The sequence below is a fragment of the Acomys russatus genome, chromosome 5 (assembly GCF_903995435.1).
Source record: "Acomys russatus chromosome 5, mAcoRus1.1, whole genome shotgun sequence".
In the NCBI taxonomy this organism is placed as follows: domain Eukaryota; kingdom Metazoa; phylum Chordata; class Mammalia; order Rodentia; family Muridae; genus Acomys; species Acomys russatus.
The window spans coordinates 31,722,631-31,736,839 of NC_067141.1; the positions used below are offsets into that span (position 1 = coordinate 31,722,631).

The window sequence follows — 14,209 nt, forward strand, 5'->3', positions numbered from 1 at the left end:
AGTGTACAGCTAGTTTGTATAATTCACAGCCAGCCTCAAGTACTATTCTTTTCCCACCCAGTAGTTCCCTGCTTCCTGTTACTACTTTTGTCTTTTGAGACAGGGTTTTACTGTGTAGCTCTGGCTGGCCTTGAACTCACAGAGGTCCACCTGCTTTTTCTTCCACGTGTTGGTTGGTATAAAGGCATGCTCTACCATACACAGCTAAGATTGTATTATAAACTCTGTATATACATGTCTATATGTGGGCTTGTATACATTAGTACAGGTCCCTGTGGAGGACAGAAGAGGGCATCAGATCCTCTGGAGTGGAGTTTTAGGTTGTTGCAAGCTGCCGGGTACAGTTGCTGAGAACCAGACTGGTCCTGTGCAAGAGCAGTGTATGCTCTTAACAGCTAAGCTATCTCTCCAGATCCTTCTATTGCATTTTTTATTCCTCTGGTTGGTCCTAGAGAGTGCCTTTGGCTGGAAGTATGGGAATAGGATATGAGAGTTACTCGATCCATAGACTGAGCCTTATCTTCTGCCTTTGGGAATAAGGGATGTTCTGTCCCAGTAGTGCAGGCTTAATTTCGAACATACTTGATGCAGCTCCTTTAAGAACAATCTTTGAGCCAGACAGTGGTGGCACTTACCTTTAATTCCAGCAGAAGTAGGTGGATCTCTGAGTTTTGAGGCCAGCCTGGTCTACAGAGTGAGTTCCAAGACAGCCAGGGTTGTATAGAGAAACCCTGTCTTGGAAAAACAAAAAGCAAAAATAAAAGATCAGCCTTTGATAAGGTGTCAGGAGAATTGGAGAAGTGGGGTTGTAGGTTAAGTTGCGGTTTTCAGAGATTCTGGCTTGCAGTGAAAAGGGTAAGCAAGCATCCTAGCATTAGGGCCTGTGGGCAAGTGTCTGTCACTGGAGACAGCTTCATTGTCATCCTTTCTCCTTACTCTGCCAGGATTTTTAAGTTAGGGAATAGGGGTCCTTAGAAAAAGACTAGTAGTTTGAATTCTTAAAAAAATCTTAAAAGTGTAAATTTGAAAAAGGACTGTTCCCATGCCAGAGACCAGTTTTAATGAGTCAGGCAAGCAGTGACCTCCAGATCCTGACTATCATTAGAACCAAACTCTCCATGGGCAGATTGACTGTAGGGTACCAGGAACAAATGCACTGTACTAGGTGATGGTTCTGTTCCAGCAGATTGGGTTTTTGATGTTTTGACAGGGTCTTACTCTAGCCCTGGCTTGCCCAGATCTCTCAGATCCACCTGTCTCTGCCTCCTGAGCTCTAGGATTAAAGGCCTGCACCACTGGGCCTAACCTGGCAAGTTTATTTTCAAGGGATAGGTTGAGATGGTTTCATACTAGCCCAGGTTAGGTTCAGACTTCCCAAGTGCTGAGACAGGTTTCACCATACTTGATAATTCTGTCTCCCTGCCTCCCTCCTTCCCTCCCTCTTCCCTCTGTGTCCTCTCTCTCCCTCACCCCACCTCCATCCCTCCCTCTTCCCTCTGTGTGTGTGTGTGTTCCTTTTTTTGAGCCCAGGCTGACATTAAACTCATGATTCTCTTGCCTCTGCCTCCTAGACTCATAGGCATGCACAGTGACACCTGGCTATTCTGGGGCTCTTCAGTGGGTTGACCTGTCATCACATACCAACTATCTTGATTGCTAGCAGTGGTCTGCCTGGAAATTGGAATCTAGAGTCTGTGCAGTGTTTTGCTGTTTAGTTTCCTAGTCATCCTGCTCTGGTTCTGGGTCTTAGACTGGATTGTGACCGCTTCATCATCATGGAGTCTAATCCATGGTTCTGCATTTAGCTCTCAGTAATATGGTGCTGTCCTGTGTGAGGTCACGAATGCCCCTACACAGACAGAAAAGGAGGTGGTATAGATGCTTTATTTTGGGGTGAGTGGGTTGAGCATGGCCATAATGTGACACATGAGAGCTTGACCATTGAGCTACATCTCCAGTCTATATTTATAATTTATTTATTGTATATATTCACGTGAATTTAAATTCCAGAAAACTTTGGATGCTGGCTTTCTGCCTTCACGCTCCCAAAATTACCTCTTCAATACCATTAATCACTTCTCAGGGTGAAAAGTCCTCTTCAGAGATCTGCTCCAGCCAGCTAGACAGGCCCTTTTATTGCAAGGACTGATGAGCTAGCCTTACTCAAGTCTCCAAAAAGAGTCCTTAGGGAGAGTACTAGAAATACTTATTAACATCACATGACCATTTGGAAGGATTTGAAACCAGAGGCCTGCATTCTGCTGCCAACATCTTGGATCCTTCACTGAGTGAAGGGTCTCTTATTAAGAAGCCATAAACCACAGAAATGAGGAAGCACTGAGTGAGCAAACAGTTAAGTGCCAGGCACAGTGCTGCATGCCTGTAATCCCCACACTCAGAAGGCAGAGGCAAGTGGATCTCTGAGCTCGAGGCCAGGCTGCTCTACAGAGTGAGTCCAGGACAGCTAGGGCTACACAGGAAAACCCTGTCTTGAAAACCAAAAACAGAAAAAGTTTGAGTACTGTAGCACCCTATTTACACAGAGAAACCCTGTCTTGAAAACAAAAAACAAAAGCCTGCTGTGGTGGTGCATGCCTTTAATCCCAGCACTAGGGAGACAGAGGCAGGTGGATCTAGTCCTTGAAGATGTGAAAAGACTTAACTGAAGCCCCAGGACCAAACAAGGTAAGGAAGAACACATGAAACTGGAGGAGGCAACAGTTGATGTGATGGTAAGGTGGATACCAGAAGATTGAAGATGCTGTAGTGGAGATGAAGTGGCCTAGCTCAGAAAAGAGCTTGGGACTTATCCAGCTGGAATTTCTTACTGTGCTATATTCAGGATTCTGCACTGGGAAGATGAAGATTTGCTCTTCCACCTACCATCAAGAGGTGTGGAGCAAGCCCTACTAGGGAGGGAGTTCTACTGCAGGGAGGAGGGTGTGGGGCTACTTGAAGTACAGCGATCAATGCAAGAAGGCTAAGTATGGTGGATGGTAAGCAACAGATGGCGTGAGCCATGAGGGATTTATCCTGTGTGTAGTGGTTTCAGAGGTAGTTTCCCAGGGATGGGAAGGAAGAACACTGTCTTGTAGTGACAGACACAAGTGCAACCTCTGCCTGCTCCAAGCAAGAAAGATGCCCTAAGGAGTCTGAGGGTCCTTAGGACTCTGGATGTACACATACACAGAAGTCACATTCATCTGTGGTAGCATGCATGCTGTGAACTCGACTAGATTATTGGATGGGCTCAAACAAGATGAAATAGAGGCCCAAATGTGAGTATCTGTAAATATCAGCCAAGTGGGTTAGGTAGAAAGATAGCTGGCAACTGTTTTCATACCACACCACAGAACTTGTATTAGTTACTCTTCCTGTTATGGCAGGATACTTCCATAAAAGCAAGCAAGGAAGGGTTTATTTTGGTCACAGTTTGAAGGTACAGCCATCATGGCAGGGAAAGCATAGAACCAGGAACATGGGACCTCAGTCAAGCAGCAGAGATGAATGCTGGCACTCAGTTTATGGTCTTTGTATTTGGGCTAGGACTTCAGCCCACGTGACAGTGCCACTCACATTCAGGGTGGGTCCTCACAACTTAGTGAAATCATTCTGGAGACAGCTCTGACACACAAAAGTTTATTCACTAGGTACTTCTAAATCCAGACAGGTTGAAAATACAGTCAGCCATGATACCTCAACAACCAAAAACATTTGAGGTTTTCCTCTTGCTGCAAATTAAGGAAGGGCTGGGAACCGACAAGCATCAAGCACCCAAGTTAACATTTGCCCAGCAGCTAAAAGCACAGTGTCTGTGGGAGGCGGCCAGCATCCAGGTCACAGTATTCATCCGTGGCCACCATGCTGAGGATCTTGCGATCAGACTGAGGCAGAACCAAAGGATTTGCGTTTGTTTGAGAAGTACATTTTCAGACAAACGTAGTTATTTCTGAAACCTAGCTTAGCTGATTTTTAATGGCAGTGAGTTTCTTATTCCTAGGAGTCTTTACACAAAAGCTTTGACTAATCCAGTCTGAGTGGGGTTAGGCAGGGTCCTTGCTCCCAGAACAAGGTAAAATTTGACCCTCCTCTCAGTTTCCAGCTAGATCATTCTCAGTTCTCTCCATCACTTTGCTCTGTTTCTTAGCCTAAAACCTCTTTCTAGCCTGGGGCAACTGCAAAGTCCCTGGCTCCATTGCCAACTGTTCACTACTTTCTTACCTTTCGGATGAACCAGGAAGCTAGCTATCCTCTCAACCGGATTGACTCTCTCCAGGTAGCCTGTGGATTCAAAAGAGGCTAATGTCCTTTGGCTGAGGAGTAGACTACCCACCAATGCATGCACCCAAACTAGCAGGCAGGTCAGTTTGGGAAGAGTCAAAACTGGCTAGTTTCACCAGATCTAGTGTCTTGGGTTTGAACGTATACAAGTCTCACCTTCTGAGAACGCAGTTGTATTGGGTTCCACAGAAACCCAAAAACCTTGTTCCTGAAGTTTCTTTCCAACCCAGACTTTGGTCAAAACCCTCAGTCATTCTGTGGAAGGCGACTCCCAAACCCAGGCTGGGGGTGTGGGCCGAGGGTGAAACCCCGCCCTCAGGGTCCCTGATCTTTGCTCCCGCCCCGGGCTCCACGCCTCCCGGAGAGGCACCGGCGGCTGGCGCTCCTTTTGTGTGTTTCTCTCCAAGGTGCAAAGACCACCCCCCCCAACCCCCTGCCTGCCCAGGCAGACTTCCCCTAAACTTGAGCCCTCTTATCGGAGTTCTCAGCCCCTTGCCAGCTGTGTGTGTAGGGATCAAATCGCTTCCAGGAGGAGGGACAAGGTCGGTAGCCCCCTCCCCGGTGCGAGGCCTGAGCCCAGTGGAGTCCAGGACTGCTTCTGCCAGTCATGTGGGCTGGACTCTTGCTCCATGTTGCCTGCATCGTGGTCCTGTTGCTGGGGTCTTCTGCCCGAGGCTACACTGGGAGGAAGGCTCCCGGGCACTACTCTGCGGAGAGGTAAGAACCCGGTGTCTCTCAGCGGCCCAGGCACCCAGCGCCAAGGCGTGGATCTGGGAGGCACTGGCAGAGGGCAGCCGCGCGACCGGTATCCTCTGAGGCGTGCGCGCACCAGGGGGTCTGGGCAAAGAGACAGCAGTCTGTGCCAGTTGGGTGGCCCTGACTGGGACTGCTCTGGCTAGGGACTATGGGAGATGAAGATCCCAGCTCCAGATGAGTCTGAGTTCTAAGTGAGGGCGCTGACTCCCGGGCTAGGGGATCCCTGCACGTGCCATTGGTTTCGACTGCCTAGCTCTTCCTTGGTGGTGCGGGGCCTCCTCTGCTTCTGCACCCGTTGCCTTGGTGTTGGGGGTTTTCTCAGTGTCCCTCGCTCAGCGCACCCGTTGGACCTTGGAGCCACCGGTGGCTCAGTTGTGCTTTGGTTTCTGCGCATGTGTGCACAGGCCGAGAAGGCAGGAGGCGTGTCTTTCCGGACCCAGTCGTTTTCCCTAGTGTGTCTTAGTCTCCACTACCTTGGGGCGGTGAGGGAGTGGTGATCGTGTGTGCGTGATGCTCACAGGAAGGGAACACAGTGTCAGCGGGTGGCCTGGCCTACGGCCACATCTTCCCAGGGGCGCACGGCAGGGGCAGCACTGTAGGAAGGGCTTACAGTTTAGCACGTGAGTTCCTCGGAGCCAGCCCAGCGCAGGCTCAGTCTTCCACTGCCTATCTCCCTGGCACCGCACATGTGAAAGGCTATCTGGGGCTTTCTGGTGAGCGTTCTGCCCCTGCTTGCCTGAGGTGGAACTCCATCAGCTTCACCAGGCTCGCTACCATTGGCCACTCTGATGGCACCTCATGTCCCTTTCGAGTCCCCTTGGGCTTAGCTGTTTAGCTGTTGTGAGGAGCCCAGCTGCCAGACACTCCTCAGCTATTGCTATCATTGCTCCTGTGTGTGTGATGTCACTGTCAGTCCTTGGTTTGTCTTTTCTGGTTTTGACTTCTGAGACAGAAGAGGACTTGGCCCCAGGGTCAGTCCCCAGCAAATTTTTCTGTACTGCCATGGTCCCCTGAGGTTACATTTGACACAGATTATTAACCCTAAGAGCCAGGCAAATCTGTCTTGCTCTGATACAGGGACAGGCACAAAGAGAGTGCTCTGACTGATGGGATGCAACTCCCAATAGCTCTGAGTATGTGGGAAAAGTAATCTGGAGCCTATTGCCTTGATTGGATTCATTGTTGTCCTTGCCTAGACCATTGCTGAAAGAGTTCTAGTCCCTGTCAATGTCCCCTCTACCCTATGGTCTGTTTGTTCTCTCTGTCTGGGATGCCCTCTCCTTCCCCCCTTTTCATACCACTTCTTTGGTCTTCATTTGCTCTCAGCGGGGAAGCTGTCCCCCCATGGACCCTCTCCTGGCCCCCTTCAAGGCTTCACAAGCCCTCCTAGAGTCACATAGTTCCCATCTCCTGGATCCTAGCTGTCCTTTGACAGTGAGGACAGTAGCATATTCAGGGCTTTACTGAATGACGTTTTTGAACACTGGCTCCAGGTCACCTGAAGCTCCAGGGCCTGTTCTTTGTTGGGCAGAGCCTTGGACCCAGCCTTGGGTACCTTGCTGGCATCCCAGGGGTTTCTCTCTTTTCCAATTGAGCAGTTATAAGTTGCTTAGATGTGGAAAAGATAAGAGGCCCTTGTCCTCAGGGGGGGTGGAAAGGATATGGGCAATGAAGATGTCATGAATTAATAAGTGAGTGAGTGTCCTAGGAAGTCAAGAATAGTAAATACTGTCAAGAATAGTAAAGCAGATCACTGTGAGTTCGAGGCCAGCCTGGTGTACAAAGCAAGTCCAGGACAGTCTAGCCTACACAGAGAAACCCTGTCTCAAAAACCGCCCCCCCCCAAAAGGAAAAGAATAGTAAAGCAAGCCAGGCATGGTGGCACACCCCTTTAATGCCAGAGCTCCAGAGGCAGAGGCAGGTGGATCTATGTGAGTTTGAGGCCAGCATGGTCTACAAAGTGAGTCCAGGACAGCCAATGCTACACAGAGAAACAAAACAAGAAGAAGAAGAAGAAGAAGAAGAAGAAGAAGAAGAAAGAAGAAAAAGAAGAAGAAAAGAAGAAGAAGAAGAAGAAAAAAAAGAAGAAGAAGAAGAAGAAGAAGAAGAAGAAGAAGAAGAAGAAGAAGAAGAAGAAGAAGAAGAAAGGAGTCAAAGGTGAGCAAGAAAGGCTTTTGGGAAGAAGGGGCAAGTGGAAATCTGAGTGCAAGATGAGAGTGAGTGAATGGGACATTTTATTCCTAGGTATGGTTGTATACACCTTCAACCCTGCACTCAAGAAGAAGGAAAAGGCAGATGAAGCTGTAGCTTTCAGGCCAGGCTAGCAAACCAAAACTATAATAACCAAAATATATATGGTCTCCTTATGTAACCCAAGACGGCTTTGAACATACTATGTATCCCAGAGTGGTCTCAAACTTGTGATCCGCCTGCCTCAGCCATCTGAGTGATAAGATGACAAGCAGAAATGCACCAAAGGTCACAAAGCAGCCCCCCAACCCCTGGGCTGCTCAACTTGAGTCTCCCTTCATCCTTTCTTCCCATCTCTAATTTCCTTTGCTCTGTGTCCACAGCTTATATCTGTTCTCTTACACTTCTGTCTGGTCCTGCTGCCCCCAGGAGAGACTGAGTCATTCTGAAGTTTCCCATTGCTTTTCCCTGGGGGTTCTGGAGAACCCCGTTAACTTACAGACAGACCAGTGGATGAGTTGGGAGGCTCCTGCCACTCTCTTCATACAGAGGGCTCTTTTCTTGCAGACGTCGTCTGGGCCCTCATGTCTGCCTCTCTGGCTTCGGGAGTGGCTGCTGTCCTGGCTGGGCCCCTTCTATGGGCAGTGGGCACTGTACCCTGCGTAAGTACCCATTCCTGTGACCCAAGCCTTCTCAGCACACACCAGCGCTGTGCATTGCCAGCGCCTGATCCCTCACCAACATCTTTCCTCTCAGCCCTCTGCTCCTTTGGCTGTGGGAATGGCATCTGCATCGCCCCCAATGTCTGCTCCTGCCAGGATGGAGAGCAAGGGGCCACTTGCCCAGGTAACTGGGATGGGGGAACCACTAAAGTAACATGAAGATTATGTGCCTGGTATTGGACTTAGCTTGGCGTCTTCAAGACACCTTATTAGGCATTTTTGTACCTATCTGACAGAGGAGGAAGCTGAGACAAAGTTTTGGCTTTTCCCGGATTGTGTGATATATTAGCTGCATTTGTTGCGACTATGACAAAACAGCTGAGGAGAGCAACTTAGAGGAGGAGAGCTTAATTTTGGCTTATAGTTCAAGGGTGCAGCTTGTCAGGGTGGGACAGGCATGGTGGCAGAAGAGTAAGGCAGCCATTCACACTGCATCCAGTCAGGAAGTGGAAGGTGAGTGCTGCTGCTTGGCTCACTTTCTCACTTGTATGCAGTTCGCCTCCTAGACTATGGAATGCTGCCTTCCACAACCCTGGCTAGAAACTCCTTTAGAATCATCATCAGAGGGTCCCTACTATTCTATTCAAGATCCTGTGGAGTTGAATTAACGTAGCTAAAGCCTGGTAGAAGCAGGTGGGAAGTCCCACCTGGCAACAGAATTCTGGAGGAGCCCAGGACATCTGAGAGGCCAGGCTGCCACCTGCTGTGCTGCTATGTTGACACACACTCACTTTTGTACTGTTTGTTTTAGAAGCCCATGGACCCTGTGGGGAGTATGGCTGCGATCTCACCTGTAACCATGGTGGCTGTCAGGAGGTAGCCCGAGTGTGCCCTGTGGGTTTCTTGATGACTGAGACAGCTGTTGGTATCCGGTGTGCAGGTGAGAGGGCTGGGAGACGGGGAGGATGGAGCCAGCTAGAGTCCAGTGCCTGGAAAGCATGCAACCTGAGGATGTTACCCTACTGTTAATTCACATGTATTTATGGGCAGGGGCAGAGTTGGGGTTGAAGTTACAGGTGACAAAATAGTGGCTGTTATCAGGGACCTCCCAAATGTGGGGCAGGGGAACAAGGACAAGGACAGCTCCAATATAACAGGGGCAGTAAGTAAGGACATCTAGGGAGCTGGGCTCACAGAGGGACATGGACCCAGGATTGGAGTCAGTTGACATTTGAAAGCTGAGGGAACTAAAATTCAGTAATTATTTTGTTAAAGTTTTCTTTTTTTAAAAATTGGAACGGTTTAAACTTTTATATTATATTTTATGTGTATGAATGTTTTGCCTATATGTACATGATACACACACACACACACACACACACACACACACACACACACACACACACACACACACATACATATCCCTAAGAGTCCAGAAAGGCATCAGATTCCTTGGAACTGTAGTCCCATATGGTTGTGTGTTGCCATGTGGGTGCTAGGAATTGAACATGGGTCCTCTGCAAGAATAAGTGTTCTCAACAGATGGGCCATCTTTCCAGCCCCTATTATTTATTTTCTTGATTTTAAAAGTCACTATAGGCAGAGTATATGACCTCTACCAGAGACAAAGGCCTGGTTGAAGGTGGTTTTGTTTTTCTATTTGTTTTGTTTTTGGTTTTTTGAGACAGGGTTTCTCTGTGTAGCCTTGGCCATCCTGGACTCACTTTGTAGACCAGGCTGGCCTCGAACTCACAGCGATGCGCCTGCCTCTGCCTCCCGAGTGCTGGGATTAAAGGCGTGTGCTACCACGCCTGGCTCTATTTGTTTTTGTATGTGGTGTATGTCAGGGTCTTTCACTGAACTAGAGCTCTCTTATCTGGCTGGGCTGGCCAGTGAGTTCTGGAGATGCTCCTGTCTCCAGGCTGGTACCTTCCAATGCTGGCATTACAGGTATGCATTGCTGTGCCCAGATTGTATGTGGATGCTGGGGTACCTGAACTCAGGTCCTCATGTTTGTACAGCAGCTCTTTACCAACTGAGCCATCTATCTCCCTTGCCCCTCTTTTGGGAATGTTTTTGTTTGTTTGTTTTGAGAGAAGATTAAACTCTGTAGACCAGGTTGGCCTCAAACTCATAGATCCGCCTGCCTCTGCCTCCCAAGTTCTGAGGTTTAAAGGTGTGTGCCACCCCACCTGCCCTTTTTAGAAATTTTAACAGTAAAATTTGCTATTCTCCCAGTAAATAGTGAAGTAAATGAGAACTCACTTGGAAGCATTTGAAACTAAGTAGAAAATTGAAAATGAATGTTTCCTGGAGCCCTAAGCAGAGTGTTCCTAATAAACGATTTATCTGGGTGTATATAATTCTTATATGTAAATGTGTGTATAAGGCTTATATATGTATTTTAAAAATTGGGGTAATAGTTCCTAGAGTTTAAAACTAAATTTTAGGCAGGGCGTGGTGGTGTACACCTTTAATCCCAGCACTTGGGAGGCAGAGGCAGGCGGATCACTGTGAGTTCGAGGCCAGCCTGGTCTACAAAGTAAGTCCAGGACAGCCAAGATAACATAGAGAAACCCTGCCTTAAAAAACCAAAAACATGAGCCGGGCATGGTGGCTCACGCCTTTAATCCCAGCACTCGGGAGGCAGAGGCAGGCGGATCGTTGTGAGTTCGAGGCCAGCCTGGTCTACAAAGTGAGTCCAGGATGGCCAAGGCTACACAGAGAAACCCTATCTCTAAACCGCCCCCCCCAAAAAAAAAGAAAGAAAAGAAAAACCAAAAACATAAATAAATAAATAACCTAAATTTTAGCTTAGTATTCAAAGTAACGGGTTTCATTATGACACTTTCTTCCCCTACCCATTATGTGCTTGTGCCATGAAGACCATGTGGACAACTAGTGGTCTTTAGTGCAGTTCCAGAGAGCCCAACAGCTATCCCCCAGTCCTTCAACTCCTTCCGCACCCAGATAGGCCTCTCTCTCTCTCTTTTTTTTAAAAATTTATTATTTATACAGTATTCTGCTCACATGTGTGCCTGCCCACCACAGGAAGGCACCAGATCTCATTACAGGTGGTTGTAAGCCACCATGTGGTTGCTGGGAATTGAACTCGGGACTTTCGAAAGGGCAGACAGTGCTCTTAAACCTCTGAGCCATCTCTCCAGCCCTGACAGGCCTCTCATGATGCTCCTGATTTTCCCATACTCCTCTGGGATACAAATGAGCAGGACAAATGTCACTTCTACTGGGCTTCAGAGCGTCTACATAATGTCTGAGGCAGCCAGTTGTGATAGAAAATTATGTTAGACTCTTGAAGGCTTCTCAACTCTAGCTAGTTCCCAAATAATTGACACAGAGAGACTGTAATTTATTTTATAAGTTTTAAAGCACTATAGCTGGGGCTGGAGAGACGACTCTGAGGTTAAGAGCACTGACTGTTCTTCCAAAGGTTCTGAGTTCAATTCCCAGCAACCACATAACGATCTATAATGATATCTGGTACCCTCTTCTGGCCTTCATGCAGGCAGAATACTATATAAGTAATAAATAAATAAATAAATCTTTTATTAAAAAAAGTACTATAGCTGGGCAGAGATCAACCTTCTAAGCAATTTGCTATCTTCTAACTACACACATCAAGTTACTTGCCAGTAAGTCGTCCTGTCTGGGCTGGATCTGCTCCATTAAGCTGCATCCCTTTTTTTCCCATCTTCTTCCTTCCTTCCATCCTTCTCTCCCACCTTGTGGTCCTCCTCCGCCTACATCTTGTGCTTCCTCTCTTCCCCTCCAGCCTCACAGTCCCTCTCAGACCCCAAGCCCGAGAACCTAAGCTCCACCTATGTCTCCTTTGCCCAGCCCGGCTCTTAGCAACTTTATAAACCAATCAGGGATAATTGGGGAGCGAAGTTACACAGCATCATTTGATGTACATGAGAATGTGCTTGTCTGGGCTGTAACTAGATCTTGGGGGGCCAGTAATTAACAATTAAATATGTCAGCAGCACCAGACCAACCCCCAACAGTCAGTGTCTCTGCCTCACACCTGGTATTCAGTGAACATGTAATGGAATGACGCTGTTCACTGAGCCCTGTCATTTTTGAGGACCTAAAGGTTGCTACACAGGGTCCATCAAAATGGCTCTGCTTCAGCCATGCTCTCCCTCCGTCTAACTTTTCTGCATGGGATAAGAGTAGGGCTCAGGGGCCAGGTGGTGGCGGCGTACGCCTTTACTCCCCGCACTTGGGAGGCAGAGGGAAGTGGATCTCCGTGAGTTAGAGGCCAGCCTGGACTACAGAGGAAGTTCCAGGACAGCCAGAGCTGTTATACAGAGAAACCCTGTCTCGAAAAACAAAAACAAAACAAACAAACAAACAAACAAAAGAGTAGGGCTCAGTCCCTCTGTCCCTTCATCTTCTCTTTCTGGGGCTCCCCTCATGGCCACGGCACTTTACAGATTGATGCTTCATTTTCTACACATGACTTTCATGTGGGGTCACTTTTCCTGGAGTCACAGCCACAGTCAGAATGGGCTGTGTAAAGGGTTTTCTTTTCCTAGACATTGACGAGTGTTTGAGCTCATCTTGTGAGGGCCGCTGCATGAACACGGAAGGTGGCTTCGTGTGCGAATGTGGGCCAGGCATGCAGCTGTCTGCTGATCGTCATAGCTGCCAAGGTGAGAGGGCAGAGGTGTTGGAAGTGGTTTCTAGGCTCTGCCACATCCCCTACGATACATTCTCCAGGCCATAGTCCTCTGAGAAGGATGCTGTGTCATTCCCACTGTACTGGGGGAGAACAGAGCTTTACTCTGACATCCATTCTTTTAGGAAGAGATGGAGTTAAGGTTTGAATCCAACATGGTGGATTTTTTTGCCTCTCTTCTTAGAGACAGACTCTCCCTACATATCCCTGGCTGTCCTGGAACTCACTATGTAGATCACGCTCGCCTCGAATTCATAGAGATCCACTTGTCTCTGACTCCTAAGTGCTGGGGTTAAAGGCTTGTACTACCATGCCCATGCCCAGCATGCTCTGAACCAAGACTATGCTTCTGTCATTCGGAGGGATAGGAATGGAGGAATGGTCTCACAGGGAGAACAAGGGGCAGATGTACCCAGGGCAAGAGGTACCAAGATGAAGAAGAGAGGGACTCTGGCTGTGAGTGCTCCCACAGGAACTGTGGGAGGGGCCTGTGAAGGTCTCTGTCACTTAGTGTGCTCTGGTCCTGAGCCACACTCTGGGGGGGTATGTGGGCTGTAGGTGCAGCTTCAAACACCAGCCGGGGTGAATTTCTATATGGGATGCTCTGTGGAACAAGGTTTTAAAGTACACAGAATACTTCTTTTATATCCAGACAAGAGGGAAAAACTTTCAGGGAAGACAGGATATGAATCCAAGAAGAGGCCCATAAGGATGGGAATGTTTAGAAGATGTGGGAGATTAAGCAAGAGTGACGGTGAGGGCTGGGAAGGACCGCCCATAGCTATGTTTGTTTAACGTTTTTATATTTGCATTTAAGTGCATATATGGGTGGGGGTGTCACAGAACAACTTTCAAGAGTTCTTTCATTAAGTGGGTCTCAGGGACCTAACTCATGAGGCTTGGACAGAGGCACCTTTACCTGCTGAGCCATTTCACTGCCCCCCCCCCCCCGCCTATGTTCAAAGGCCTCATGGGTGCTGCTTATTGAGGGTGGGGGCCCTGAGAGGTTTAGAGCAGAGAGTGGCCCATCACAGGTTGTGTTAGTTGAGAATCTTCTGGAGACCATGGGAAGATGATTCAGGAGGAACACAGGCAGAGGCAGAGGCCTCAGGGAGGCTGTATCTGTTCTCCAGCCTAGAGACAAGGTGGCCTGGGCTGGGGTGAGATGGCCAGGGTGGAAACTATCAGCTGGTAAGAGTAGAAATTGAGAAAGGCAGACCCCCCCCCCCATGTGCCTCAGCAGGGTGAGAGAAGGGGGATGAGAGGATGCTAAACCCTGTAGAGAGATGGGTTCCAGCTGGTCTTCTCCCCTCACAGACATTGATGAGTGTCTGGGCACGCCCTGCCAGCAGAGATGTAAGAACAGCATTGGTAGCTATCAGTGCTCTTGCCGTGCTGGCTTCCACCTCCACAGCAACCGGCACTCCTGTATAGGTGAGCTCTGTGGCCTGGGGTGGGGGGGGGGGGGGGGGGGGGGGTGGGGGTGGTACACTTAGGCTGTCTAACAGGAAGATGGACAGGTTAGTCTGGAACCTGGGAAGACTAGCATTTGGACCACCTGGTCCTTTGAAACCTCTGCTCAGAGTACTGCCATCCCATGTTGGTGTGGCTCTGCATG

General features: G+C 48.6%; 1 protein-coding gene across 1 annotated transcript in view; it reads left to right on the forward strand.

Annotated features, from left to right (window-relative positions):
• Positions 1 to 4,639: 4,639 nt before the first annotated feature.
• Vwce (von Willebrand factor C and EGF domains) overlaps positions 4,640 to 14,209 on the forward strand; it is a 30,587-nt gene continuing 21,017 nt past the window's right edge. Inside the window, exons 1-6 of the mRNA XM_051146148.1 lie at positions 4,640 to 4,998; positions 7,795 to 7,889; positions 7,984 to 8,073; positions 8,701 to 8,829; positions 12,449 to 12,565; positions 13,909 to 14,025. Coding sequence (XP_051002105.1) covers positions 4,889 to 4,998; positions 7,795 to 7,889; positions 7,984 to 8,073; positions 8,701 to 8,829; positions 12,449 to 12,565; positions 13,909 to 14,025 — 658 coding nt within the window. The 5' untranslated portion in view covers positions 4,640 to 4,888. The remainder of the gene's footprint in view (positions 4,999 to 7,794; positions 7,890 to 7,983; positions 8,074 to 8,700; positions 8,830 to 12,448; positions 12,566 to 13,908; positions 14,026 to 14,209) is intronic.